Source organism: Rattus norvegicus, chromosome 4 (assembly GCF_036323735.1).
Source record: "Rattus norvegicus strain BN/NHsdMcwi chromosome 4, GRCr8, whole genome shotgun sequence".
Lineage (NCBI taxonomy): Eukaryota > Metazoa > Chordata > Mammalia > Rodentia > Muridae > Rattus > Rattus norvegicus.
In genome coordinates, this window is record NC_086022.1 from 85399899 (window position 1) to 85414213 (window position 14315).

The 14315-nt window shown below is 50.1% G+C and overlaps 1 protein-coding gene across 2 annotated transcripts in view; it reads right to left on the reverse strand.

Annotated features, from left to right (window-relative positions):
- Positions 1 to 14315, reverse strand: part of Nod1 (nucleotide-binding oligomerization domain containing 1) — a 51140-nt gene that overhangs the window by 8757 nt on the left and 28068 nt on the right. The window contains exons 3-8 of one of the 2 annotated variants that reach the window (NM_001109236.1): positions 13281 to 13455; positions 8502 to 10326; positions 4967 to 5050; positions 3601 to 3684; positions 2854 to 2937; positions 402 to 485 (exon numbers count right to left, since the gene is read on the reverse strand). In NM_001109236.1, the coding sequence (NP_001102706.1) occupies positions 402 to 485; positions 2854 to 2937; positions 3601 to 3684; positions 4967 to 5050; positions 8502 to 10326; positions 13281 to 13455 (2336 nt within the window). Of the gene's footprint in view, positions 1 to 401; positions 486 to 2853; positions 2938 to 3596; positions 3685 to 4966; positions 5051 to 8501; positions 10327 to 13280; positions 13456 to 14315 lie in introns of those variants that run through there. The other variant, XR_005503297.2, reaches the window with a different exon arrangement.

A 14315-nucleotide genomic window follows, 5' to 3' on the forward strand; every position in this document is an offset into this window, starting at 1 on the left:
GAGCCTACAAAACTCCAAGACTCCAAGGTTCTGGTGTCAGGCCAGGATGCTAATGGAAGGGTGTTCACAGGAAGGGAGGGTCCCCTCTGTCCTAGAGTCGTTTGAGAAAGAGGAAGGAACAGGAACCTGCTGGCAGTATCCCTTCCATTTTATCTGGGTTTGAACACCGCTCCTGGCCTCTGCCCCTACAAAGGGTGCACATGGAGAAAACTGAGGGGCTGCAAGTGTCCCGTGTCATCCTGTTGTTCACTGGGTACTTGAGAGTAATGGACTTGACCACAAGCCTCACCCCCACTGAGGAAAACTTTAGCAAGAGAAGCCAATCCAGTAGAAAAGCCAGGCACCCCCTCCCACAGCTTCTCCCTGGGCCCCTGGAGCTCACATCTCAGAAGGTATGTTACCTAAGAGTGGTCAGGCTGGGGTGGTCCCTCAGCGCCTCTGCGAAGGCTTTTGCTCCCTCGTCTCCAATCTGATTGCCCCACATCCTGAAAGCAGAGGTAAGAAAAAAACTGTTAACTGGCCACACCTCCAATTGGTGACAGCTGCCCTCTTGGTTCATTCGCAACAGGCAACTCCCAGAGCAGTTACCTCAGCCCAGCCTGCAGCTGCATAAAAAGCTTGCACTGGGCTACCAGTAACAGAGAGCTGTGAATGCAGCAACAGCCTCAAGCCCAGAGAGGCAGGTCAGCAGGTTGTGCAGCTTGAGACCAGCCCCTCTGAACTTCGCCAGAAGGCTCCCGTCTGAGACACTCAGCCAGCAACTGCCATAGAAAGAAAAACACGGGCCACTCTAAAAGGCTGTGCACAGGAGTTAGAGTCCTACCCTGGGTCAACAGAGGCAGCAAAGGGATGTAAATGATCTTGGCCTCCCAGGAAGCCAAGGCCTAGAGCTGTGGTTGAAACCACACCAGTAATCTTCCTTGTGTGTGACAAGGATGGTGCCAACCAGGCCCTGCATGCCACTTCAGTCTTGGTGGAGAGTTAGAACACCAAAGCTGACCCCCCCAACACACACACACACACACACACACACACACACACACACACACACAGGCAGACCTCTCAGAGAGCCAAGTAAACAGTCTGCCTAGTGAAAGTCTCACATGAAGCTCTGCCTCTGCCTCTGGGGAGAGGAATCTCAGTGGAGAACCTGCCTCCATCGGATGGGGCTGTAGGAAACTCTGTAGGGCATTTTCCTGACTGATGATTGACACGGGATGGCCCAGTCCATTGTCAATAGGGCAGAGCCATTCCTGAGCAGAGCACACCTTGTTCCTGAGGTGTGTAAGAAGGCACATGGGTGAGCCCTGGGGAGCAAGCCAGTAAGCAGCACTCCTCTCTGCTTCAGTTCCTGCCCTGACTTTCCTCAATGACAGACTGTGATGGGGAAAATGTTAAGTCAAACAAACCCCTCCCCTAGCTGATTCTGGTCTCAGTGATTATCACAGCCTTAAAAAAGTAAACTGTCCCGCCTGTGCAACCTTAGGTAAACATTAAAATGTTTCTGAAATCCTGTCAAGTGGGATAAGGGGGGCTGCCTCTGCGGAGTAGTGAGAGAGGCTTTGCCATTTCACAGATGTTAGCCCTTAGAATGGCGCCTGGCCCGGAAGGGTTGGCTATTTTCAGCAGAAAGAGGGTTCTGGCTTGAGGGAACAGGGCAATCTGCCCACTTGCAACAGGTCTTGCTCTTTGCAGCAAGGACCAGCAGGCTGCGTTCGTATGAGCTACAAGGTCCTGGCTTTAGTACTTTGCTGAGGGAAAAAAAGAGGCATGCACAATACAACTGAGTAGCCTTGGTTTTTTATAAAGCACCAGACAATTTATGATGTGGAACTAAGTGAAAAGCGAAGATGAAATCTGTCCATGTGTTTGGCTTCTGCTACGTAAAATGAGTAATGAGAGGAGAAGAGTTTATATGCTCTCTCTCTCTCTCTCTCTCTCTCTCTCTCTCTCTCTCTAAAACACACACACACTCGTGCGCACACAAGGCTAGCCTTGAACCTAATATAGAGCTGAGGGTGGCACTGAGGGTGGCACTGAATTGTAACACTCTTTTTTTTTTTTTTTGGAGCTGGGGACCGAACCCAGGGCCTTGTGCTTCCTAGGTAAGCGCTCTACCACTGAGCTAAATCCCCAGCCCCGAATTGTAACACTCTTGCCTTCACACTCCAGAGTCTGAGACTGACCGACTAATTAACTAACTAACTAACTAACTAACTAACTAACTAACTAACTAACTAACTGTGATGAACTTCAGATTTGGATGTCTAGAAATGGATAGCATGCCAGCTCCAGAGCCAAGAAGCACTTTAGAGAGGATGGTCTTCTGGCTGTCTTACATGTATGAATTAATGCCACAGAACTGACAATTAAATGTGGTGAAGGTGGCTGACTTTATATCATGCACATTTTACCATAATTTTTAATATGAAAAGCTACCCAGGGGTTGGGGATTTAGCTCAGTGGTAGAGCGCTTACCTAGCAAGCGCAAGGCCCTGGGTTCGGTCCCCAGCTCCGAAAAAAAAAAAAGAAAGGAAAAGAAAAGAAAAGAAAAGAAAAGAAAAGAAAAGAAAAAGCTACCCAGAGGATAATAAATTCTTAAAACCAAGACCAACGGCTGGCAGTCTTTCCAGTTCCAGTCACAAAGACGCTGACTTCTAAATGAGTAACTAAAAGTTTGTGAAGCTCTGAGTGTCACTGACTCTGGGACTTCCCACCCATTTTTCATGCAGAAGTCACCACCAGGGCGTCTGTGCTGCGTCCTTCTGGCTCACTGATGTCCGAAGGCGCAGCCAGCGCCCACACAGCTGTCAGGCTGTGTGCACCCGTGTGTGGGAGGTCCCTTTTACTCACCCAACCTCAACAATGGAGGTGCTGTTCTTCACAGCCTGGGCCACACACCTGCCGCCCTCACTTGTTATTCTGTTTTTCCCCAGTCTGCCGAGAGAAGCAGGCATGGTTAGTCTCCATATAGGCACTCCACCCCGGCCATCCTTCTTCCCAGCACCGAGCCCAGCAGGCCGTCTTGCCAGTGTGATCTTGCCCCCAGTACACATATACCTAAGTCTGGGACCAGCTGCCCAAGGAGATGCTCCTAATCTCTGCTGGTGGTCAACGCCTGGGGCCTTTCCTGGGGTTCTGTAAATGACCCCAGGACCATCACTCACTTCAGTAGGCTGGAGAATGCTCACACTTACTGACAATGGCCAAGGGGCGTGTCAGGAGGACTGGATTGTCAGCAGCCTGAAAGGGTTTATCTGTGACAGTGCCAAGGATCAAGCTCCTTGGGAGAGGAGGATCTTTTCTGGCATTCCAGAGAGGGCAATAGATACAACCCTTCTTCCTAGCCATAGTTAGGGAGATTAAAGTGCTAACTCCCCACCTACAGGTGGCCCTTTTGCAATCCAGGCCCCACACTGGGTTCCTCCACAGGATGAACACACTTGGCCAATTGGACCAGTATGGCCATGGGGCTGGCAAAGGCTTTAGGGTGAAACCTCTTTAGGGGGACACTGGTTCATGTAGTAAGGAAAAGATGAGCCTGGTATTTGTAGAGAAAAACAATGTCTAAGGAGTCCCCGCCCCTCCCCACTTACTTACTTAAGGTGCGTGAGGCCTCTGCATTCATCCAGGATTTGGGCCACATACCTGGCTCCGATATCAGTGATCTGGTTGTTGTATAAACTTGGAGAGAGAGCACAGCCAGGGGCCTTTGTAAGTCTCACTGTCACTTGAGCACCCCTTCCCACCTTGAGTACATGCTGCCTACTGATTCCCACTGTCTAGGTAGGAACGGGAACTCACAGAGCCCAGAGTTTGGGCTCTGCATCAGCCTGGCTCTAAAGTCAGACTTCCTCCTTATACCTCTCCACCCCACGGTCACAGGGAGAATATGCCACCATGCACCCTGGCGCACAACGCAGTAAACGCTGGTGATGGAGATTTAGGTTGTCTGAAGAGTAAAGTCCTGTGTCTGCTCATACAGAACAGAGAGGAGTATGGGGCCTTTTGACTATATGTTCTTACACTCCAGGGCCACTGAGGTCCAGGGATTCTCAGTGACAGAAACAGCAGCAGCCATGGGGCCACATGCCCTCACCTCAACTCCAAAACTCAAAATTTTTGTAACTGATTGTGATGGTTTACATATGCTTGGCCCAGGGAGTGGCACTATTAGAAGGTGTGGCCCTGTTGGAGGAAGTGTGTCACTGTGAGGTGGGCTTGGTGACCCTCCTCCTAGCTGCCTGGGGATGCTCAGTCTTTTCCTGGTTTCCTTCGGGTGAAGATGTAGAATTCAGCTCCTCCTGCATCATACCTGCCTGGATGCTGCCATGCTCCCACCTTGTTGATAATGGACTGAACCTCTGAACTTGTAAGCCAGCCCCAATTAAATGTCATCCTTTATAAAACTTACACTGATCATGGTGTCTGTTCACAGCAATAAAGCCCTAAAGCCCTAAGACACTGATTTAGCAACTGACGTGGATCTACGTGTGGTCTTTAGCCCTACTTGATTTTGGGTATTCAGTCCCTTTTCTGAGGTATTTGAAGATGATACTAGCTAGGACCCCTCTGCTGTGTTACTAATTTTCAGCATATATACCCCTTGCTTTTGACCAAGGAACAGACCCGAAGTAGTCAAGTCTAATGTATAAGCAGGTATTTTAACATCTACGAAACTTATTTGGACATACTTTTTCTTCATATCCTCAAAGTAGTTTTCCCAGATTGGGTCTCAGTTGTTTAAGGAAGGAAGCTGGGCTCAGATCCTATCTAGATACTGGTTAAGCCTAGAACAGACCAAAGAGCACATGTGGTGGTACATGCCTGTAAGCCCAGCATGTGGGAGGCTGAGGCTGGAGGATGCCAGCACTGGCCATGATTCCTGTCTCCAGTGGACTGTTAACTTTCTGCTGCTTAGAACTATGGCAAGGTAGCAGGCCCAGGATCCTCAAGCAAGACTCACCCCAAGAATGTCACGATTTTGTACTTGGTCAGTTCCTCACACAGCACCTTCACCCCCATGTCGGTGATCTGGTTGACACTGAGTCTAAAACACAACAGTGAAGACAGCTGTGGGTCAGGGCAGTGGAGCATCCAAGGCCTTACACAGTCCAAGAATGTCTATAGGCAGGGCCAGCAACAAGGCTGTAGCACAGCCCTGAAACAAAAGGGTCACAAGAGACCAAGAAAGGCATGCACGGACAGCTACCTCCAACATCCTGCATTTTGGGTGTGGTTTCTCCATCCTCTCTGCACAGTGGGGATCATGAAGTATGAAATGTGAGGGGCTTCCTTTAGAGATCACTGCCACTGAGGAGTGGTGTCAGGACATGAGATAACTTGCAAAATACAGGACAGGACAGTCCCCACTAGAACTGACCCAGCTCCAAGGCCCTGCCCAGGGAAATTGCTCGTTTTGAAGCAGCCCTGGGTGGGAAATCTCAAAGGAAACCAGTAGTGGGAAAGGGCGGATCTTGGCAGCAACCCTCCAGCTAACTCCTAAGGCAAACGTTGCCTGTGCCGGCCAGACTGGGCACTGACCACAGGACAAACAGGAAAACAGGGCCTCAGGGGCTGCTTCCCTGTAGGTCAAGGGCCAGCCACAGGCTGCAATTTCTCTAGAAAAATCTCTGAACCAACAGAATAGCTTCTCATGACTAAATTGTACACGTGTTTATTGGTAGTGTTTATTTAGGGGTAGAACCCAGAGCTTGCAGCATGCTAGGCAAGTATGCCCCTGAGCCCCAATAGCCTTCCCTTTTGTCCCCTTTCCCTTTTCTCTTTCTCTCCCCACCCCCAACCCCATCCACCAAGCAATCTCTGTAACAAGCTACCCTGACCTTAAAGAAGGAAAACAGCTGAGAGACAAGGTGAGAGTGTGAGACCAGGACCCCCACCCCGACCCCTCATGAGGGGACAGGATGGGGGCAGCAGGCTTTCTACACTAAAACTGCTGAAGACTTTGCTGGTCCAACTAGAACTGCTGAACCCTACTGGGTAGAACAACCAGAAGCAAACAAGGGGTGTGGCTATGCTCCAATAAAACTTTACTTACTAGCACAGGCAAGTTGGATGACAAACTGACATCCACGACAAATAAAAAGTGAACAGGAAAAGCTCTATTATCAAGCCACATCAAAAGATAAGGTCAGTCTCTCAGTACCTGTCCCCCACAGTATTGGTCTCAGCACAAGCACAGGGTACTTACAACACAGCCATCCTCTTAGGTCTTAAACCAGAGACAAAGGGCTGAGAAGCCTATTAATATATCAGAGCAGACCCTGGCCACCAGGCTCTCCCAGCATCCCTCAGTCCACACCTGCTCCTTGCCAGCATACCCTGCCCTCTACCCTGAAATGTCTGGCCCAGGGATTGGGCTGTCCTTTCCCAGCAGCTCTACCCTACATAATCCAGACATGACAATGCTGGTTCTTTTTTACTCTTTCTGTCCGTTTAGACTCTTGGTCTCCTGTTTCTCCCCTCCCCCACTTCCCTATATGGCTCAGCTCAGTCTGGTCCTGTTTGCCCCAGATTCTCTCAGATGTCCCTGCCTCTGGCTGTGCTCTCTTCATATCTACCATAAACCTTCTCCTCCTCCACACCTGTAGAAACAGCATCAGCTCGGGACCCCAAGACCAAGTCCTAAGCATAAAGGAGATGTATTTGTCCCAGAGGGACAGAGGGCAGGGAGTAAGAGACAGACAGGAGATGGAGGGTGAGGGAGAAAGGTAAGGGAACAAGGGAGTGCTTGTCCCTGTGGGGACAAATGACTGCCTCTGGATAGAGAGAAGACTGATGTAGTACAAAGGAAAATGGCAGTTTGTAAAGGTAGAAGGGGAAGCCCTGCATTAGGATGAGGTGTTTAGTTTTAATTGGGCATGTTAATTGGGTGAGCCAAGATGGCAGGGCTTCAACACTTTGAGAGCTGGACTTTGGTGGTCAGCCTCCCCAGAGAGAAGTAAGATATATGTAAGCCACTAAGATGATGTTTTCTCAAATTCTTTATGGTAATTAATCCTACCTGATGTCCTCAAGTGTTTCTGTAAGGTTGCCCATAAGCCCTGCTGTCCTATAAGCTGCTCTTTCTTGTGTTGGTGTGGAGAACAACCAGACAGGACAGGGTCCCACTCTGCTACTGAGCTCCTCCTTACAGAAGAGGCACTAGATGGTTAAGTGCCTACTGAGTGGAGGTTGCCCAAGCTAGTGGCTGACTCATGCACCCAGGACTGGTTCTATGCTGCTGTCTGTCTTCAGCTTCATATACCCCGAGTCCCCACATAGTTTTCACCTAGTTCCCGGGCCTAAGAATGAACTCCAAATCCCCTCTGTTCTACAGAATGGCATGAGCCAAGCTGTGGCAGACTGAAGTCCTTGTAGAGACTAACAAGGTTTGTTTCATACAGGAAATGCTAACAGGAGAGGCAGAGTGGCCTCTCACGTCTACTTTCAAGTAGAGAAAACACCCCAAGGCAGCACATGTATGCAACTGTGAGGTAAGAAGCAAGAGAAGCAAGGCCGGATTAGTTCATAGTCTGTCTTCCCTGGAGCCACACCAGAGACCAGGAGGCAAAGGCAAGAATCTCTGCTCTTTCTGAGCCTCAAGCTAATCTTCAAGGGCAGCTCTTCCCTTTCCAGCACCACCACATCTCAGCTGTGGGGCCTGGAGCAATTCTTTAACTTCTCTGTCTCTGCTTCCTATTCCCCTGAACGGGCGCTATTGTTCCAAGGCCATAGCAGCCCCTGCCTCTACAGGGAATGTTGGTGGTCTTTGCTACTTTGTGGGTTCTTCTTCCTCCCACCCTTTATCCCCAACCTGTTCCACCCCCTATCACTAGAGAGGAAAGGAGAGGGGATCTGACTCTAATTTCTTTTTCTTCTTTAAGCATGACTAACAGACCACAACCAACCCCACCTGAATGACCAGAAACCATCAGCCCTTTTGGGGCTTTAGCATTTATGTACCCTCTGAAAAGTTCCTAGAGTTTCAAATGTCATACAATCGCAGAAACTATCTGCAGCTGGCAAAGCCATGCCTCTGATGGAGCACGAGGCAAATCATAGTCAGCTGCTATAGACAGTCTAACACAGCCCTGCATCCCTACACTTGAGATTAAAATGAAAGCACAATCATATTTCTGTGGGATGTTTTTTAAAGAACCCAAATTCTAGACAATTCCAGAATTGTCACTATAGGGGAAAGAACATTAAGCTGGTTACAACCCAAATGCATTTCACCCACTTTCCATGTACACTGGCCGTTGGGCTGGCCATATTAAGACAATAGCAACTCTCTCCCTTGAGATTACCGTTAGTTACAGGATGCTCATCTGGATCTGAACTGGACACCTGACTCCTCCTTGCCTCCCCCACCCATTCCCAGAGAGAAGGGCTGAGGCCCTGTGTAATGGACAGACCAAGAATCCTGAACCAGGTTACTAGTCATGTGGCCTCAAGCCTCTCTGTCCTCCTCTCCCGTTTCAGGTACCCTTCAGCCTCACCTGATAACCGTGAGACGGCTAAAGCAAGGCTGCAGCTCTCGAACTCCATAGTCATTGAGGTTGTTGTTGTCCAGGTCTAGGGCCAGCTGTCTGTGGAAGTGATGCAGGACGAAGGACAAGGCACTACAGTCGGCAGAACAAGCATTGCAGAAGGCTAGCTTGAGGTAGTCCGCACTGATGCCCCTGGCGGCTAAGCGCCCCACCTTCTGACTCTGTGTCTCATAGATGCAGCGCAGCATCCACAGGAATGTGGGCATGGCATGTACCTGGTTAAACCCATCAGACTGGACCCGGGGTAGGCTCTTCAAGTAGGAGCGCAGGCTGGCAAACAGGTGAGCCCACAGGGCCTTGCGCTTCTTCCTTAGGATAGCCTTGGGCACCAGCTGCTGAAGGAGTTTCTGTCGGGCTTTGGCCAGCAGCCCGCACAAGAAGAGGTTGGTGAACTGGAAGTGATCTTTGTTCTTGAAAGGATCAGGGCCCAACCGGCTACCGCTACCCAGGCACTGGAAGGAGAAGAAGGAAGGATAGCAGGACCTGCTTGTTGCCTCCCCGGGAGACGTCCATTCTCGAAAGAACCTTAGCAATTCCTGGGTGCTCACTTTGTCATCTGCTACCAGGAAGAAGGCAGTGAAGAAAGCCTGGAGCGTAAGGTGGAAAAATTCATAAGACTGCTGACTTTGTTCAGGGCCCACATCGGGCAAAGCCCGCAGGAAACCCAGCTGCAGATCCCCTTCCTGCAGTTTCGACGCCTGCACCTCCTCCTGGCCAAACACAAAGAGACTCCTGTCCGTGCCTCGGTGAGCCACCTCTCCCAGCGCCTGCAGCGTGCGCCAGCCTGCACGTAGGGTTTCCGCCGGGCTGCGCGTGTTTCGCTGCATCAGGCTGATGGGCTGCGTCCTGTTCAGATGCACCTCGGTGACCAGCAGAAAGACATCGGTCAGGGTCACAGCGCAGTCCGGCAGCTGCGAGGAGCCCTCGAAGGCCGTGTGGAAATGCTGGAAACATCGGAAGATGATCCAGCAGAAGAGCGGCACCCCGCACAGGCTGCAGAGGTTGGGGTTGGCATCCAGCTGCTGCAGCAGATGTTCCTGCGCGGTGCGCTCGGGGAACATCCGGCGGGCATAGGCTCTCAGGTGGCTGGGGGAAAAACCCCGGAGCAGCACCTTTTTGCGCAGGAGCTGGCGGGGGACCTCCACGCCTGTGCGAGCAGTGAGCAGTTTGCCCGCACCCTTGAGCAACCTCCCGCTTAGGAGGTTAGCTAGCAGGACCAGAGGGTGCGCCGGCTCCCAGGGGCAGCAGCTGTCCGGCACGCGGCTCATGTCGAAGTCTGAGTGCAGCTCATCCAGGCCGTCAAAAGTGAAGAGCGCTGTGTGGGGAAAGCGCAGCAAGAAGGAGAACACCTCCTCGGGGTCCTGCTCCGGGTAGCAGAAATGCTTGAAGAGCAGGTCTTGCAGAGTCAATGTGTCGCTCTCCTTGAAGCAGCTGAACATACGGCAGCGAAAGTGGAAGAAGAATTTGGCTTTTGAGGCCAGCCTGCCAGACGCCCAGAGGCTCTGCAACCTCTGTAGCAACATGGACTTGCCAACTCCCGCGTCCCCGAACACGAAGACAGTCTCGCCATGCTCGTTGAGGACACCTGTGCTGTGGTCCAGCAGGCAATCCAGGCCTCCTAGGCTGCCCAGGTTTTCATTGTTGAAGCCTACCAGCTCCATGAGTGTGTCCATATAGGTCTCCTCCAGCAGCAGGTCCTCCTTCTGAGCGTAGCACAGCATGAACTTGGAATCGCGGCCCAGTTGGTGTCGCAGCTGCTGGGTATACCTGCTTACTGGAGTGGGGAGGAGTGTTTCCCAGCAACCAGGTGAGGGGATAGGGAGGGAGTAGATGCATTAACAGAGCGGCTAGAAACAGGGGCAAGCATGCAAGCAAACAAACAGCCCAGGTTCTGAGCCAAATCATTTACTCCTTTAACAGGAGTCCCCAGGGCCTCAAAGAGCCAGTGTCCTTGAGGGTCAGGCCTTCCCTCCCTCTGCTTGACTTTAGGTTTAGCCAACTGGAGGGCTGCAAGGCCATCCAGTCAAGTATCTGAGACAGGCCTCCCTTGTCTCTCTACACAATGTTGTCATTGAACTAGAGACAGAAGCCACTCACACTTGAGGGCCAGGCTCTGCTGCCCCGTCCCAGTCCACAGTCCTGTTTGAACAGTGAGTCTGCACTGAGAGTCTTGTATGGGGAGAAATTACCCCAGCCTTTCTTTGCTTTGCAATACCGTTCTTGAATAGGGTCTGACAAAACTGGATGTCAAAACGTTTGGCTCTAACATACAAGGCTGGGCGTTCATCTGATTTACAAAGTTGCTGTGCCTAGCCTCAAACGTCACATCAAATATGCTGGGCTAACACAGTGCAACCGCTGGCTCCCAGGGTGAGCACCTTGGGGCACAGATGCTCCGTGTAAGCCCTAAGGGTGAACCCCAATCTGCCACAAGGAGCAGAGACACCATAATGTGCTGCATGATTTCCATGTTCCCATCACACATGAATGACAAAAAAATGTTTTGTTATGCCAAACAAAAGAGTGTTCTACACACTCCTTTAAAATGGCTCTTGAATTTAAATTATTCGATTAGCAAAAATCAGACACCCATATTAGTCCCACTGATTGATCAAAATTTATAAAGAGGGATGGTATGGTGACACACATTTGGAATCTCTGTATTTGGGAGCCTGAGACAGGAAGATCAAGAGTTCAAGGCCAACCTGGGCTCATATTGGTTGATTCTGCCCCCAAACACAAATCCTCACTGAAATGAGGAACCTTAAAGCTAATTTAGGTCATTTATAGCTTACTTGGGCCTAACTCATAATAATTTACATTGCAGAAATTTTACTAATCACATTATATCCTAGTCATGTAAGTTTTGGTAAATTTCTGGAGTTCAGTAAGTACGACTATAGTTCATTCTAGAAATCTCTATTACCCTCCTAAAGCTTTTGGAGCTGATTTGTAGCCAGCCTCTGTTCTGTCCCAACTCCAGACACTGACACCTGCCGGTGGGCTTCCTATCTTTATAAATGTGCCTTTTCTAGACATTCATAGATATAAGATCTTGCCATATGATTCCATTGTGGAGAACGAATTACTGTCTACATCTGGTCATGGCTGAAGGAAGCAAAAGAGAAGTCCTTTGAGGGAACTACTCAGCATGGGAATAAATGTCAGCACACATACTCATGCACACACACACACACACACACACACACACACACACACACACGCCAGCATGCACGCACACATGGGAAGGGAATCAGGCGGGCAGGCAGGAAGGAAAAGAACAGCATGAGTAAGTGGCTGCCTAAAGGCAGCTGGCACCTTAGGGTCTAAGAGCAAACTCAGCCTTGGCACTGCTGCTTGGCCTTGTTCTCTGTAAACATTCACTCTCTGGGAAGGTGACTTTTGTTTCCAAGTGTAACATCTTAAATCTGATATGTCCCATGAAGGCCGATAACACGGCCAGTCATCCGGCTTAGGGTAGCTGATGGACCTTTAAGGCTCTGATGAATCCACTGACAGTTTCGTAATCTGATGGAAATTTTGGGAAGCAGCAGAAACTAGGATGTGGGGCCTAGTGGGAGGAGGCGGGTCATGGTATCTTGTCCCTGGCTTCTTGCTGTCTGTCACTGTTGGTGGGGAACAGCAGTTCTCTGCCATGTCCTTCTACCATAATGCTTCAGCCCCACTTAGGCACATGGCAACCATGGGCTGGGGCACTAAAACAAAGCTTTGCTTCTTTAAGTTGCTTTTCTAGACATTCTGACATGGGGTTGTAAAGTGACTAGAATCCCTGGCCAAACTGGAGTCTGAAATTGGAGTGTGGGGCCCTTGTTCCTGGTAGCTGTCAATAGCTGTCACAACGCAGAGTTAGAACAGATCACCCTCTCCCAGAGCAGACTCTGCCCTGATCGGTTACACCTTACACTGCTGCCGCTGCCCTGGTCACCTTGCCATAGACTCTGAACTCCTGGAAGACAGCACTGTATGCCAGGGCATCACTTCAGCCTCAGTATCCAGCACAGTGCCTCAGCGTGTGTTGGGTGTCACAAAAACTACAGAGCTAAGTGGTCAATGAATGAAATCTGCAGCACTTCACAAACATGGACTGGCTCCTGAGTGAGCAAAGAACTTTACCTAGAATCAAACCTGGCAATTTTGTTGTTTTCTGGAAAGGTATTTTTCTTTATTATTATTTGTGTATTGGAGTTTGAGCTCAGAGCTATGCATGCTTGGAAACTACATTACCACTGAGTGGCATCTTAGCCCTCCTAGAACAAACTTAAAGAACAAACAAAACCCACCGTGTCAAAACTGCTGTTATGAGCAAGCAGTCAGAACAAAGGCCATTCCCATAATTCATGGGGGACCAAAGTAAGCCACACAGGAGGGCTGTGGATGTAAATCAATGGTAAGGCACCGGCCTAGCATGCCTAAAGCCCAGCTTCCTGAGGGTGCATCCCTAGAACCAAGGTAAGCAAAAGGAAACCGACAAGCTCCATACGTTTGGTTCAGTTGCAATCCCCTAGTCTGCACTCTGATGCCAGGGAATCTCTTCTTTCCAAAATGGAAGGAACACTGGGGGTTGCTCAGTGTGGTAGAGCCTAAAGCCACCAGACTGCCTATGCTGGCTACATTTTATACCCATGTGGGCCACAGTATTACACCATTTCCAGCCCCCAGTGCCTTGCCCCATACTCCAGCTTGTAGTCCCACTGTGCTGACTCCTACCTGGGTCAGTATTGACGATAGTTTTGGTCCGGATGAGCTGGGAAGGGGAGAAGCCAATCTCTGATAGCCACAGCCTGAGGTCCACGTAAGCATCCTCCAGCTGCTGTAGCACGTAGAGGAAGAACTCAGACACCTCCTCACCTTTGCTCTGCACCAGGTCAAGGATCTTTCGGACCTACAGACAGCACACACGTTAAGAATATGAGCTGTTGTGTGAAGGGCATCTTCCCGTCAAAAGATCTGGTGCACCCAGGTGCTAGTACAGCAGCACTAGTCTGGCCACCTCCATACCCAGTATGAGTCAACATGGAATCTGCAAAATGGGCCTCTTTAGCAAGACCTCATCCCCATGGCAATAAGAAGCCTGGGAGGATCTGTGAACCTAAATACAGATTAGACAAGGCAGAGCCCTCCGGCTTTGGTCTTTTTCTCTGCCTTTCCCTGCTAATCCTGTGTCACTGGCATCCAGGTACAAGCGTGCTAAGGAGGTAGTCACTTCCAAGACATAAGGAAGTAGCATCGCTGGCCTACCTTGCAGGAGGGTAATACAACTCCCATCAAATCACATGCTCAAAATAGCCTTTTTACTTAAAATACAGGCAAAACAACCAGGAGCTATACATAGTGGCACACAGCTATAATCCTGTCACTTGGGGGAATGAGACAGGAGGATCCTAGTCTTAAGTCAACCTAGACTACAGACGGGACCCTGTCTCAAAAAGCAAAAAGGAGGGGGAATCAAAAGGGAAGCCCACAGCATACTGGCAGTTTCCTTTCTGCCTCTTTTTGGATAAACTCTTCATTTCTCTATCCAGGGACTTCCAGGCCTCTGTTACATTTTTCAGAAGATCCCCGAGCTTGGGGAACTAAGAGTTGCTCTGCTTCCTACTTCATGGCGTGGGAAAGTCTTCAATGGGGCCCCGCCTTGGGAGGCAGTCACTTCTAAATCTGGTTTTGTGGGTAACTAGCCTGAGTCTTTGCCTCTGTGCCCTTGGGGTGTCGAGGCACTGAGTATGGTGCTCTGTATTTCCTACT